The sequence below is a fragment of the Larimichthys crocea genome, chromosome XV (genome assembly GCF_000972845.2).
Source record: "Larimichthys crocea isolate SSNF chromosome XV, L_crocea_2.0, whole genome shotgun sequence".
Lineage (NCBI taxonomy): Eukaryota > Metazoa > Chordata > Actinopteri > Sciaenidae > Larimichthys > Larimichthys crocea.
In genome coordinates this window covers 3719339-3734500 of record NC_040025.1, presented here as the reverse complement: position 1 = coordinate 3734500, position 15162 = coordinate 3719339, and the positions used below count along the sequence as shown (strand labels likewise).

The following is a 15162-nucleotide window of genomic DNA, read 5'->3' as shown; positions in this document are numbered from 1 at the left end:
TTATTAGTTATATAATTAATGTAACCTGGTAAAACAAACAAATGAATATATTATGAATATATATGTTTTGTTTTGTATGTTTTTTCTCCCATGCTCACACCATGTCCTGATCCTGCTCTGAATGCATGGCAATCATATGCATGACACACAGTCTTATCTTACATAATAGAGCATAAAAATTCAATTTGATAGTCATAAAACATTTATTATGAGATGAAGCAGTGTTAAGGGTCATCGACAGAGCTCACGATGAAATCTGTGTCTGTCTCCATCAGAAAGACTGACTGATGTGTGCCCATGCCCCGCCCCCTAGTACTGTGTGATGCTTTAAATTAGGACCTGTGGCAAACATGAACTCAATAAATAGTTCCATCTATTAATTCTGAATAAGCAGAATTGGGTGCTGACCCTAATACATCTTTTTAAAAAGCATTCATTAAAACAGCAACAGAAAACAGTGATGTGACAAAGTCATGAAAGATATGTATAATGAGGGTTAAAAGCATTCTCAGAGTGAGCACTTTGCTCAGATACTTGAGATGATTCATCAAAGGAGTGTCTTTTTTGAGTCATCATGGTCTGAATGGAATAACCCTTGTATGATGCTTACCACAAAGGTGAACGGCCGGGGAGACAGGGCTCTGTAGTCGTTGACGCAGTCTCTCACACACACCTCGACCTGAGCTTCCTGGACCCTGTAGCTAGTGGCGTCATTCAGCAGACACACTATTCTGTGGATGTAAAATTGAAGGGGTTAATGAAGAAGTCATGGTTAGGTTGTTCTATTCAGTCTTTAACCTTTTTAATCCGCTAATTGATGCTTCATCAAGTTAACAGTGTGTGTTAACTAATAGGTCTGCAAAACTACAAAACAACACAAGAATATTGACAGCAAAAGAAAGGACACAAACTGACAAACTAAGCACCATCAAATCCACATGCTATTCTTGATGACGTCCCTGTGGTACGTGCTTTAGTATCAGCAAAATGACCACAGAAAAATATCTGACACATAGATCTGAATCTGTGTTTCAGGAGGCAGAAAGGATAAAGAAAGGACTAGAAAGGAAGAAGAATAAAAAGAAATCTAAAAAATAGAACCCAGACATGTCTGAAGAGGTGCAGGGGTGTCAGGAATAATGTGTAAAATAAGTCATGTTTGCGTAATATTTGAATAGAGATGTCCTCTATCTCAACATGCATCATTTCCCAACTAACTGCACTACAGAGAGATTGTTTGATCTGTCTGAACTCAATTCCTCAGCCGTGTAGGACCCTGCAGAGGAGTAAATGTCAGGATGGAGAGATGAGAAAAATAAAGGAAAGAGCATATGTAGGGAGTAATGGAGGGGAACAACGGATGGAATTTACAGACACACACACACACACACACACACACAGACATAAAAAAACAACCCTAATGTCACTATCTTTTCGACTGCTGGATGCGGCTGCATGGGCACACACACACACACACACACACACACACACACACACACACACACACACACACACACACACAACAACAACAATAAATGTGTTCTGGTTGAGTGTTCTGGTTCTCTCGTTTGATTGGCCGGGATGAGAGAGGTGTTGCTTCCTGTGTCCTCAGATCTGTGAGCATAAATACATCTGTGCCATTCCCACAGTTTGCCTTCAGTGCATGCTTAACGTACCTCTCCGCGCTCACATACTCGTCCTCAATAGGCACGCAGGGCACCTTGCCGAGCCTGACGCCCATCTGGATGTCTCTGAACTGCAGACCCAGGTTCTCCCCCAGGATGGTCACTCTGGTTCCTCCTTGGCGAGGTCCTGTCTCGGGGAACAACTGGACCGACAAGGGGATGGAGGACAGAGCACAGAACGAGTCAGAAGAGGAGGAAGATGGAGAAAAAGATAATAAAGGTCAAGATTCTGTACCTTTCTGAATACATATATTCACACACACACTTAGGACACAGACAATTTCCTATGATGTCCCCATTCAGCTAGTTTAAACTGAAAACAGTCCCCAAACATGATAGGCACACACACACTGTGCAGGATTGCCTGTATCAGGTGATTCAAGTTTTAATGAAGAAAAATCACCCTCTTGGCTTTGAAAAACAATGAAAATGAGATAAAGAGAGGGCTAAAAAACAACTTGCGCTGACATACGCGACCAAACCGGCATCATCTCGGGGGGGTTTAATTGAAACTTATTACGCTGGCTTGGCTCCGTCGGTGGGGCTGTGGCGGTGTAACGCTCAGTCACGCCACCGAACCATAATGTGATTTATCTAGCCAGATTATGGCGCGTAACGGGGACAGGTGCGGTGTGACAAAACAAATATGGTGACTGATGGACGGTGGCTGTCACACACGCGCACGCATACACCACGGTGCAGACACGCGCGCACAAACCTAATCTCTAACAAGCATCACGAGGTAATTATATGTAATCTGTCCACTGCCCTGTTCTCCTGCAGCGCTCAGCTGAGCTGACAGTGTGGTGTGGAAATGCAAAGTCAGGTGGCCGACGGTATGGTGGCATGGCGCTATTATTATACCAGAGACAGCACCGGACAACAAAGTTGACAAATGGCGATTTCAACAGTGTGGACTAGTTTGGAGAATGGACAATTTGTCTTGCCAGACAAATGAGATTTAAACTTTTATGCTGAGAAAGTCGGCTGAGATCCATACCCCTTTTTCTGCACCCTGCTTCAGAACACAAAGGCGTTATTGTTGGCTGATGTACCAGCGGAGCAGCTGGAGGTTAAATGCCTTGCCCAAGGGCACCTCGTCTGTAGTTCCTGATAAAGGGTAGAGCGATGCTCATTGACTTTCTCCACAAAAAGGTAAACAGATGGTCCAAGGTTTTCATATGCAACCTTTAGTCTAATACACTGCCAAACATATGGAGTATAATATTACCCAGAAATACAATTAAAAAGGGGAAATGGAGAAAATTAAAAAAGAAAATTGGAATGGAAAGTCAAAAATAGAAAAGTGGAAACAAAAACAATTGCATTGAAAGTGTTAATGTGAGAGATTAAATTGAAAACAGCGGAGGGGAAATAATAAAGTTAAGTGTTATAGCTTATTTATTAGCTAAACTAAAAATGTGAAAATAATGAAAAGTGAAAAGCTTAAATGAAAATATACAAATTAAAAGCTTTGCCTGAGAGGCAAACAAACTCAGTGAATCATATAAAAGGTTCTATGAGTAGAATTTGAATATTTTTCACTTCGGAAACTCCCAGCGGTTTTTGAGAGATTTCAACCAGGCTCGTCTTGTATTTCTACAATCAAAAACTCTCAGTACTATAATCACATTAAAAAATACACACATGGATACCTGATTGAATATATCCAGTAACAAATGATTATTTTTAATGAACTAAACATGTATCTTACTAGCAAGCTACCAAATAATAGCAGGACAGGCTGCCAGGCAGACCACATTTTGGAAGCTGTTGCATGTTTGGAGTTAGAACACAATATCTCTGTCAGCACTGTTAAATGCATGGAGACAGGCCATCACCAGCAGCTCTAAGCAGGCAATACTAGCAACAGAATGTGTTTAAGGGAAAAGAGATTGAACTGTGATGAAATAATCATAATAATAAAGTGTATGAAGTTTGAATTTAAAAGCTAAGAACTAACATGCCACTATAAAACAAAATAGTAACTGGAGTCAATTGAGAGACCGAGTGGGAGCAGTCTGGCGGGGGATACTGCTGCCTACAATTTGGAAGCAGACTCACGTTGGAACCTCAGGCGCCAGTAGTGCCTCAGCACTTTGGTTCCACAAACACAATAGCTGGTAAACACTGACCAGAGCGAGTAGCCATCAAGCTCTAGGGTACGATATGGACAACAGATGTCAGGGTGTGGAAATGGGGCTTCAGATGGTTTTGGGAGAATGGAGCTTTGATACCACAAAACACAATATCAGCTAGCCACCAAGCCCTGGGATATAAACACTGAGCGAGCCACAGACAGAGAGGCAACAGGGAAAGAGAAAGAAGAGTGCTGCTAAAAGGGATTACCACCATCTTGTGAGGGGGGCCTTGAAAAAGGGACCAATGAAGGCTATGGGAACATAAACTATAACATCATAAACACACCAAGCTGTGGCAAAAATGCCTTTAGGGTGCATTATGCTTAGTCTACACATACTTTAAATTGGAACAGTTTTGATGCTGAATTATTTTCACTGCTAACAAAAAATCACAGATTCATCTGCAGGAATAAGGCAGCTTAAAATACACATTATCATGTTAGTCAGCATGTAATCCTGCATGACACTGTACTTGAACTGGTAATGTATTTGCTTCAAGGTCAGTTTGAATGACCTACAAAACACAGCATAAGTTACAGTTGGGGTGAGCCTACACCTCATTGGAGTACGGACTAATAACCAACTGTTCAACACATCATAGCAGGACACTTACAGGTGTATTAATGATAACTGCATTTCATTTAGGGGAGGTCCTGCGATTGTGTGTGCTACTTCACTGTCACTGTTACTGAGCAATCATTACTGTTATTAAGTCCACCTGTGTTTTTACAGCTTTAACAAGTCCAAATGTCTGCTGTGCATCCAGTGCATTGGGGCCTAGAGATAGAGACAATCACAGCAGTGGCCCATTTAGCTTGTGTCCCAATTCCACAACAAAAACAGTACACCTTTGGTTCATGGAGACCAGGTAATGACACAGAACAGGAGAATATACCACCTCCTAAGTTATTAAGAGACCACATCCATGTAATTAGATATCTGGAGGTTTATTCATGAACTGTAGAGATGTGGTTTTAGTTCTATAGATGCACAGAGTTTGACATATACAATACAAAACCCATGTAGAGATAGGGTTTTCCTGGTCTCATAATATTTTACACATACTAGTTGTAGTAACACTAACACAGGGTAGTTTATAGAGTATTTGTCACATTTAAACTGTTTCACTGTCTATAGATGTGTAACAGATATGAATTCATAAATATACTGTAACCAATGTTTTCTGTCATGTTAGCTGAACCTTAACTACAGTGGTGTAATATCAGAAAATGGTTTTGTGAATTTGTAAGTTGTTGTATCCCAATAAAGCTCTTGAAATACAATGAAACAATCTAAAACAACACTGCAGGCTGACTATCTAAATGTGATACGACATTCTCTGAATCTGTTACCCAACTAAACTAGCCCTGGCACTTTGACTATCTGTTACTCCTCATCCAGATTTGTCAGGAGACAGGTGAGGTTGTGGTAGGATAGCTAGGGCATATTTTGAGCAAACTGCCTCCTTGCATTCAGCAGCGGTATCATGATGGACCCCAAAGTGGAACAGGAAATCTCAACATCCCTCAAAACCTTTGAGGGGTGAAGCACTTTGGAGAAAATGAAAGTGCTGGTTGCGACTTGGCTAACTAAACACATACAAACTTCATGTAACAAGGAGACTTAAGTAAGCAATAACATTGCCTCTATAAACCCCACCATGATCTCTAGTATCTGAAATATGATCACTGTGGTAGAGAAGATGGAGCCAGACCACTACCCCTCTTAGCTACTAAAAGAATGTAATGGTTGTGCACCATTATATTATTTCTGTGATATCTGAGAGTGGATTTCCATTGGAACCTCAGAAACTCTTGGAGGTATAAAAGTATGGCACCACATAACAAGATAACCAGTGCTCACTGAGCCTGTGGGCATGCAGGCAGACGCCACAGTGTGGAAATGGGACCTCAAGCAGCTTTGGACTCATGTTGCAGTGATTTGACACAACACGGCTACATTCAAGCACATAACCACCACGCTCTGGGGAATGTAAAGTACAGACGCCCTGAAGCTGACAGCGGACCTCAGGCAGTTTTGGGTGGATAGTGATCTGTAACAACACAACCACATTCAAGTGCTAACTAACAAGCCATTGGGCATTACTGCAAAAAGGATAAGAGATATAATCGTTCCTCGTAAGCAGCCAAACTGATCTAGGACCACAAATGATTTTGGATGTGTAGAACAGTCTCTTCCAGCTACTAGCCCTTAACCACCAAACCCTGGAGCAGATCAGCTAATAGCCTGATACTCAGACTGACTGGCAATTTTTTACTACTCTATTATTCAGTCTGACTGACTTCTTTGTTAGCTATTTGTTAGAATAACCAACCATTAATGACGTGCGTTAATGATGTGCGTATCCGGCTGCTGGTCACTTTAGTCAACATTGAGGCTACACGAGACAGCACAGTTAGCACAAGTTAAGGGGAATAGATCTATTTCAACTGTGTTTTTCTGCAAAACTGCTTAACAAGTCCATTGTTCTCCAATTTTAAGACACCTCAAAGCTGGAGAGGAGTTTGTCCTTATATTTCTGTAGTCTAAGGTTGCTTACAGTTTTGAAACTCCAATTAATCTTTTCCTCTTTGACATAATTTTCCTTCCTGCATTTGGCCGATTGTTTTGAATACAACTAACCAAGAATCCATTGGAGGTAAAGTGCTGTGGCGTCGCTCTGTGGCGTTGTGGCCTTTATATTGCAGTCCTAACCACATGGTAGCCACATCAAATCATCAATATTATAGCAGTGGTTTTCCAGTAGTCTGTCATCCAGCCTGTACACACATTCACACACATTGTGTGTGTGTGTGTGTGTGTGTTCGGTTGATCTCGCTGTGGTCTGAGTGGTAACGAACAGCATGAGCCATGGAAGGCCGGCAGATGTTAGAAACTGGGAAAGTTGTTTATGTGGTGAGGAAATAGTTTGGGAATTCTGCTAAGGCATTTGAAGCAAACAGGGAGTATGGGAAATGCCTTTTTTTCTTGCTCAAATGATCTATAAGTGTAGTTATCATGTTCCAGTATTTGAAAAACTGTGGAATACCACATTGGGAATATCTTGTTTCTTAACAGTTGATTTTAGATGTTTGGAGACTCTAATATTATTTAAAGATTCTTGTTTTTAATCGGATCATTTCAGCTGACTCAGTAACCCAGCTGCTGGTTTGCTCTTTTAATGTGGAGTTACTGCCAGCAGTAGCGAAATGTATTGTACTTAAGAATACGGAACTATTGAGTATTTCCATTCTTTTCAATTTACATCAACCCGCTACATTTATTTGACAGCTTCAGTTGATACTTTACAGATTACAGTTTTCACACCCTTCCTGTCTAGTTAAATCCATGTACCACCATTTGGTGATTTTGAATTTGAGTGTTTCTGATGAATTGAAGGATTAGGTGTTCTGTTGTGCGTTGAGAAAATTCTCAAGACAAACAAACTGTTTAAAAACCCTCTTGGATTAGCTGAAAAATGCCTCATTACAAAGCTGAAAAAGGCTGTTTTTATTTAGTTTAAGAAATGCTGACTTTTTGAAGATACTTGGTTCAGGACGGCAAACATATGATCTTATAGAGTATGATGCATTGCTCTAGATGGAAATACCCAACAGTAAAGTAGTTAACATGAGTATTTTTACTTTTGATACTTTAAGTACATTTTGCTGGTAATCCTTAATACTTTTATTCAACTTTTTATGGTTTTAAATTCAGGAATTTCACATGTAGTGGAACTATTTTACAGTTTGTGGGGGTTGTAGGAGGTCCTGATGCATAATTACACAGTGGTCAGTGTCCCTGTGTCCCAGTTTAGAGAAGCAGACAGAGGTCCTAGAGAGCAAAGTACTGCTGTGGACAGGGTCAGAAGAAAAACATAGTTTAGCTACATAAAAAGGCCCACTTAAAAAAAAAATCGATATCTGTTTAAGTGTATGCCATATTGAGCATATTCTCACTGTTTTTACTTGCCATCAGACAGCCCTTTATCCTTGGCATTACATTGTTTCAACCACAGAATTTACGTATTCCTACACTTAAGCCCTACGGTGCTGCCCGCACACAGAGAATTACGCCACAGATCTGACTGCAAGGTAAAGTGGTGATAACATGCTCACTGTAGTGTACACTTAAACGGATATTGATTTTTTTTTAGGTGAGCCTTTTTTATGTGGCTAAAACACATTTTTCTGCTGACCCTGTACACAGCAGTGCATTGCTCTCTAGGACTTCTGTCTGCTTCTCCAAACTGGTAACATGCTGACCACTGTCTACTGTGGGTAAAACTATCCCTTTAAGTAAGGGATCTCAATACTTCTCCTACCACTGATTAACATGTACACTGTGTGCATACAGGGCAGTCAGTATGTATCAGGATCATGTTGCAGTCAGTGTTTCCACAGAGACTAATAAACCTGCTCCTTCCTAAATCTTTATGATCCAACCCTAACCATCTACTGCATAAAGTAGCCCAACCTTTGATGGTCTAACAATCAAGCTGTGGTATGTTCACATTGTCAGTTTTGATGGAGAAATCTACCCATCACGTGATTACATAATCAGAATTATGTGGGTTACCTCTTGAAAAAGAACTGATGTACTTAATTGTAGTGTAATTGTTTTAATTAGCCTGTTCAAGTCAACAGACTGTTCAGGGAATAGCACATGTATCAGTACTGGATTTAACATGAATGTTAATAAAAGACTCAGTGAATCATGAGAATAGAGACATCTCCTGGATATCAACATGACTTTTTTTTGCTTTCATAACTCTTTCAGCATTTATTACTCCCAGCCTCACTCCACTTGTATTATTATCATAATATAAAAACACATCACTCTTACTCGCTCTTCTCCTTCCCATGCCCTTGTGTTTGCACAAAAACACAAATCCAGACAACATGCACATACAGAGACAAACAGCTAAGTACACCTTTGTTCAAGTGTACATGCATTTACCAATGCCAATGCAATGTTTAATGCACACATATTCACATTCAAGTTCTCATGAAACTTAGCTAACAAGTGTAAAACAGACAACTGAAAGAGAAACAATTGTTAGACTTTAGTAATTTGATAAAGAACTAAGGCTTTAATGAGTCTTACTTCTCTTTCAACAAATGAGAATAGATAAGACTAAGTGGGAATATCCTGAAGTGACACAGATTACTCCATTAATATCAAGATAATCATCTGATCCATTAAATGTTCATTTGCGGTGGATCGAGCATAAATATCTTATCCTATTCACACAATTTTGTACCTGCTATGGAAGAAATTAGCTTCTGATGCCTTTTTTTGTTGGATAGTGAAGTTTTTTCTGATTCAGACTACTTTGTCAAATATTCACTGAAAGCCAAGACAGAAAAAGATCTGCCAACAAAACATAAACAAGGGAAACAGACATGAATCAATCTAAAAAAAAATCCATTTGACCAAAACTAGATTTTGACCCTCACAGTCTTCCGAACGCATCAATACACAGAGAGACAGACAAAAATGAACATGATACAAGGAGACAGTAAAACAAAAAAAAAAGAAAAGAAGAAAATCAAAACCAAACAAACCCTCTGCGTGCCTCTGTCTCTGGAGTACCAGTTTGATGTAACAGTGAGTAATAATACCATTTCTGTGCCAAGGGCAGGCACAAGGTCCCAACATGGGAACACATTAAAATAGAGCAGCTTTCATTCTGGGTTCAGGACACGTAGGGCTTTCGTGACCACGGGGGCTTCAAGAAAGAGAGCTGACGAAATGGCCTATCAAGGTTTACCAGCCTTGGATCTCCGCAGGTGACTTTATACTCTTCACAAGTTGACGGGATTATGATGCGGCGCTCAAAGAAGCCGCACTGCTTTTCTTTGCAGGTGATTTTAGAACTGTAATGTTGGAGGGAGTTTTGATTAGAAGAGTTTCTTTTGGTTTTTGCCGACTGTTGATGTTTGTTTTATTAATTTGCCACCAGCTGCGAGGCCTCTGCTGAGTGAAACTGTGTAGAATTAGGTTGACTTTACTTAGCAGCTTCAAAACTGTACATATATTTGCATGGACTGAGTCAGTGAACAGTGAGAAAATCCAGTTTTTCTCCAACAGGTCTTCATTGTAAAAAAGAACAACAGATCATGCCATTGATATTTGCCAAACTTGGCATCATCTGTTTGGTTCTCACCATCATGACAAAAGTCAAAATTTGGCAAATTTTTGTTGCCAAGTTTCATCTACAGCCAAATGTGCCTGCCATGGCAGCCAGAGCTGGAAGAATGAGCAGCATCAAGCATTGTGCATTGTGTTTGCATGTGTAATATGTAGAAATAAAAGCTTTGTGCAGCAGGCGATGAAGCAGCCCACGATATTCCTCCAAGAGAAGGTTTTGATTTCTGCTAATGTTCATTTGTATCACTAGTTCATAGAGAAAATATTTCTTAGTTGTGACTCACCATCTTCTATTTATGTTCTATATAATGATGTACTTATTGGTCCTATTATAATGGTTTATGGCTATGTATAGTCATTTCTATTGGTAAAAGCCTATCCAGAGCAGCTGTTGTTGTTTTTTTTGTTATGTTTTATTAGCCAGTGACAGATGGACAGACAGGGGAGGCAGCAGAGGGCCTGGACCAGAATCGAATCCCATCCGCTGCGGTAAGGACTCAGCCTTGATTCATGGGGCACATGCTCTACCAGACGAGTTAACAGAACACCAGAAGGATGTTTTAATGCAGTAGTAATGCAGTGAACTGTCCAAATTTTGAGAATTAAAAGACAGTCGCAAAACCAATATTTAAATGATTTAATAGCAAGTGAAACATGAAGATCTAAATATTAACCAATGGACAGTAACACCAAAAGAAAATTTGGAACACAGGACTAGACCCTGGTATCACTGAAGTGAAGTTAAGAACTTTCTTTTTTGGATGGTGGTAGTAAAACAGTCAATTATAAATGTGACTGTAGCTTGAGTTAATATGATCTAAAACCTACTGACTGGGCTTCAGTGTTTCAGTTGGAACCACACTAATCTACAGGTTTAAGTTCTAGTTATGTTAGAGCAGGTAAAACTAAATGTACAGGTTGTTGTATTTTGATGGACCATGGTAAAGAGATTTCCTCAACAAACTTTTCTTTGATTTGGAACACAATGTTCTGCCTGAGAAGAAGCCAGCACTGTCCGTCTCTTCCTGTCCACCTGGCAACCATTCCCAATTAAGCAGTGGAACAGCCAGCAAGTGTGCAGTGCATACTATTCATCTGATTTTGTTCATTTTTGCGGGCCATTAAAATAACTTTAAATGTAAGTATGCATTCAGCAATGGACCAGAAACTGATATCAAACACACACACTCACCTTAGTAATCTTGGGGTGGGTGCAGCGGCTGTTTCCAGAGGTGGCGTGCATCCATCCTCCTCCTTCAGCCAGTTGCAGCGGGAGGTGGGAATTTCCTCCACCGGTACACTCCTGTCTGAGGGAGCACTTCTTGTCCTGGACGCACCAACCACATTCAAACCTGGGGTCAGCCTTCAGGCACATACCACAGCTGTCCCGCAACGCTCTGCATTTGTACAGATGGGCTGGCCGGGAGACAAAGAGAGAGAGACAGAGAGAGTGGAAGTGAGACAGATTTGATATGACTGGAGTTGAATTTATAAACCATGGTTATGACTTCACATTTCCTTTTGCTGAATCTCAAGTAAAGAAAAAATAATATAGTTAATATTAGGAGTTGGTTCACCAAATAAGAATTTTGCAATTTCCATTAAATGTTTCTAACCCAAAATGAGCAAACGTTACCGTGGCTAATTTAACACAGCTATTTTTTCAGTTAGCAGCAGGAGCAGTCGATTTTATTGAAAGACAATGTTATACTACGAAGAAAGTCACACCCCTGTTACAATTTCTTTTCTCATTATTTAGTGTTTCAGCTTTTCAAAAAGGGCAATGAAAGCATCCCACCATGAGAAAAAGCTAAGCGGAGGCTAACACAGCCGCAGTGTTACTGTAGCTCCCTATTGTCACTTTACCTTGCACTCTTTGAAGGTTTAACAAAACTTGCTTCTTGCTTAGTTCTTTCCTACCGCTGGGCTTGCACGGCTCTGTTGGCATTCGCTATGAAGCTGTGTCTGAAGCTAAAACATGTCGGGGTTTTCTGCACTTCTAGCTTTCTAGCTTAATTCGTTAGCACCCAAACAATTGCTTGATATTAATTTTACCTGGTTTAAAATGATGGGAAGCTGAAAATTGTAATCTATTTCTTTGTTTAACCTATGAACAGAGCCAGACTAGCTGTTTTAAGTCTATAGGCTAGGCTATAACTAGCTGCTGGCTGTAGCTTCGTGTTTCTTCTTATTTAAGTAGACCTTTTTTTCACAGCAGCCATTTTAGCTAAACATAGGTGTTACCAATGATACTAATTAGGGTTGTGTTCCATTCAGGTCAGGGTGCTGCAGTGGTGCATGTTGGCTCATTTGAAAAGTCTCTGCTGCAAAAAATGGAACGGAGCCTTAATTAGCATAACCGGAAACACCTGTGTTAACCCTACTATTTCATGTCTGCTGTGAAAAAAGGTCTATTTACACCGAGGTTACACTTGTACAAACTTTCTTCCATTTTCACCAGGAGAGTGAGGTGCATGTTTAAATAGCAGTTAACTTGACGCATGATTTAATTACATAAACTATAGTTGCTTTAATTGGAAAAGTTTTCGTATACAGCTTGAGAAACGTTTCTGATAAATGGAAAGTTGTGGAAGTTGTTAACGTGAAAAGAAAAAAAAAAAAACGGTGACAAGGAAAAAGGCCAAAAAAATTATCAGGAGTATACGTGTGAGCAAGTGTGTTAGCCTGAGAGAGAGCACGCACAGCATAAATGAATGTTAATCACCCGCGTAACACGGAAAACCTTCAGTAGGTGATTATTGTCACTCGGAGGCTGTGACGACGAGGAAATAACTGTTTCCACAGATAAATAGAGAACAGGAAAAAAAAAAAGAAATGAACAAGCAACCTACAGGGATATTACAGAAATTAATTCGACAGGTAATGTCTTCTAACGCCAATAGGGAGTTGATAATTTGTTGTGTAAAAAAATGTTCCCTTAACTCTGCGGAGTGGAAAAAGTCATTAAAAGTAAAAAAATTAATTATTTTTTTTTAAAAATAGATAAATAAATAAATAATTAAAACACCTGAGAAGACAGGGAGATGAAAGGAAGCAGGGAGGAGGGGGAGGATAAATTTTAGCTGCGCTTGTTAACAAAACAGCAACAAGAATTGTTATGAATTTAAAGATGGTGAGGGCCCGTGAGGACGACGGAATCAGAGAAACAGATAGAGCCAGAGGAAGTGAGAGAAGATGAGAGAAAATATGAGAAAGAGACGGGAAACAAGCACGGAGGAGAGGAAGTCCCACACAAACAAGAGGATAGGGTTTCAATTTTTGATTCGTCACCTGTTCATCTCTATCATAACTATCTATCTATTGATACCACAAAGGTAGAACTTGTCACACAAGCTAAACAGATTTGAAATGAACTAAAGTGGAAAACAGAAAAAAAAACATGGAGGAACAAAACATGGAGGAATCTTCTCCCTCCTCCTCCTCCTCCACCTCCTTCCCTCCCTGCCTTTCTCCCTCCTTCTTTCTCCTCCTCCTCAGCAGACAGACGGCGGCTGGACTTCAAAGCGAGCTTCTCTCCTATCCATCTGCCCGCCTCGGCCCCTCCGCTCGGCCTAATCTGATTATCCACGGCTCAGCTTAAAAGTAGCGCGACGCTAATTAATCTGAACCAAATGAATGATTTAATTAACATTAACATCTCCACTTTACACCGGGGCAAAGCTGGGCCAGGGCCGAGAGGCTGTGCTACAGACGGATAATGCAGCGCAAAATTCAGGAAGAAAAAGACAGGGATGGAGCAAGGAGGGATTAATGGAGGATGGAGAGAAAAAGGAGGAGAAGGTCTTTATGAGATTTGTATGAGTGAGGACGGTTTTATAATTCATGTTTTTAAGGAGTTTTAGACCTTTAACACCACAAGTATCGCAGTGAACCCGTAATCCTAATAGGTTTTCTGTGAGGCTTTAGCACAATAAGCATAATATATCAAAGGGGGGTTGACGGGCTTGTTGATTCATTACTCATCCATAACCTATAGCCACATGTTTTAAAAGTCTCTCTTTAGCTTGTTGTGATGCATGCACTGCTGGCCTTGGATGCTGCCTGCATAAATTCTCTACCACCTAAAAAGTCAAGTAGCAAGCATTGCTTACTCAAAACAACAGGAGCATACAGTACTTGTCTAGTTCGCACACACACACTGCCTCTAAGATCATTGGATTTCACACTCCCAAACTCTCCGAGCTCAACACCATTGCTGTCACATGCAAAGCACTCACTGTGGCACACATCCCTAGGACCTGTTTCAAGAGTTAGCTGGATAACTCTGCTGTATACATAAAGGCTCATATCTGAAGTGTGGACTGATGTTATGGCTTTTATTTAAAAAAAAACGCCACTCATCCTGGATGTGTCCTAAAATCCCTCAAGATTCCTCTTAGCTCACTTCAGTATTTATTTTCAAAACATCAGCAGTGAGCTGTGAGGAAATTTGAGGATCTGGAGATGCTATATTACAAAAGTGAGGATTGTGTCTTTAAATTGTATTAACTTGGTGCCGTTACAGCCTTAATACTTCAAGCTAAATGTTGTGAAATATCAGAGAGCAACAAGTAGAGTACGTGTTGATTCACTTTTATGTTCCATGACTCCAAATGTTATGTTTTGCAACTATAACAGACAACAAATCTGTGTATGTTCAGCCATTATTTAAATTTTGGAGGCTCATAATGACAACGCTAACATGCTGATGTCTTGCAATTATGTTCACCATGCTCATTGTCTTACTTAAGCATATTAGCATGGTAACATTAGATTCTTAGAACAAAACACAAAGTGCAGATGAGGCTGACGGTAATAAAGGTTATAAACCAAAGTATTGGGCATCATCGGGGATCACCAAACTCAATAGGATTCATCCTCTGGGGAACATGAATGCCTGTACAAACCTTCCACGGCAATCCATCTGATCGATCTTTTAAGTCTAAATCAAAGAGGTGGACTGAACAAACACTCCAAACCATATAGCAACAGTGTGGCTAGAAATTTTACCTTTAAGTTGAAGTAGGTTTCATGTTCATAGTCATAAAGTTATATGGACTGACGGCTAACTAAGATTGCAAGATCAGAACAGCAACAAGTTGTTGGTGCTTTTTGTACCAAAAAAGAACCCTGGGCAATCTCTGTTGGGTTGTTTGAAGTTCGAGTTGGAATAACAATATTTA

The 15162-nt window shown here is 40.1% G+C and overlaps 1 protein-coding gene across 2 annotated transcripts in view; it reads right to left on the bottom strand.

Annotated features, from left to right (window-relative positions):
• Positions 1-15162, bottom strand: part of LOC104919270 (plexin-A1) — a 255711-nt gene that overhangs the window by 58207 nt on the left and 182342 nt on the right. For both annotated transcript variants that reach the window (XM_019272556.2, XM_010731243.3), the window contains exons 12-14: positions 11172-11395; positions 1677-1828; positions 611-731 (exon numbers count right to left, since the gene is read on the bottom strand). In XM_019272556.2, the coding sequence (XP_019128101.1) occupies positions 611-731; positions 1677-1828; positions 11172-11395 (497 nt within the window). The remainder of the gene's footprint in view (positions 1-610; positions 732-1676; positions 1829-11171; positions 11396-15162) is intronic.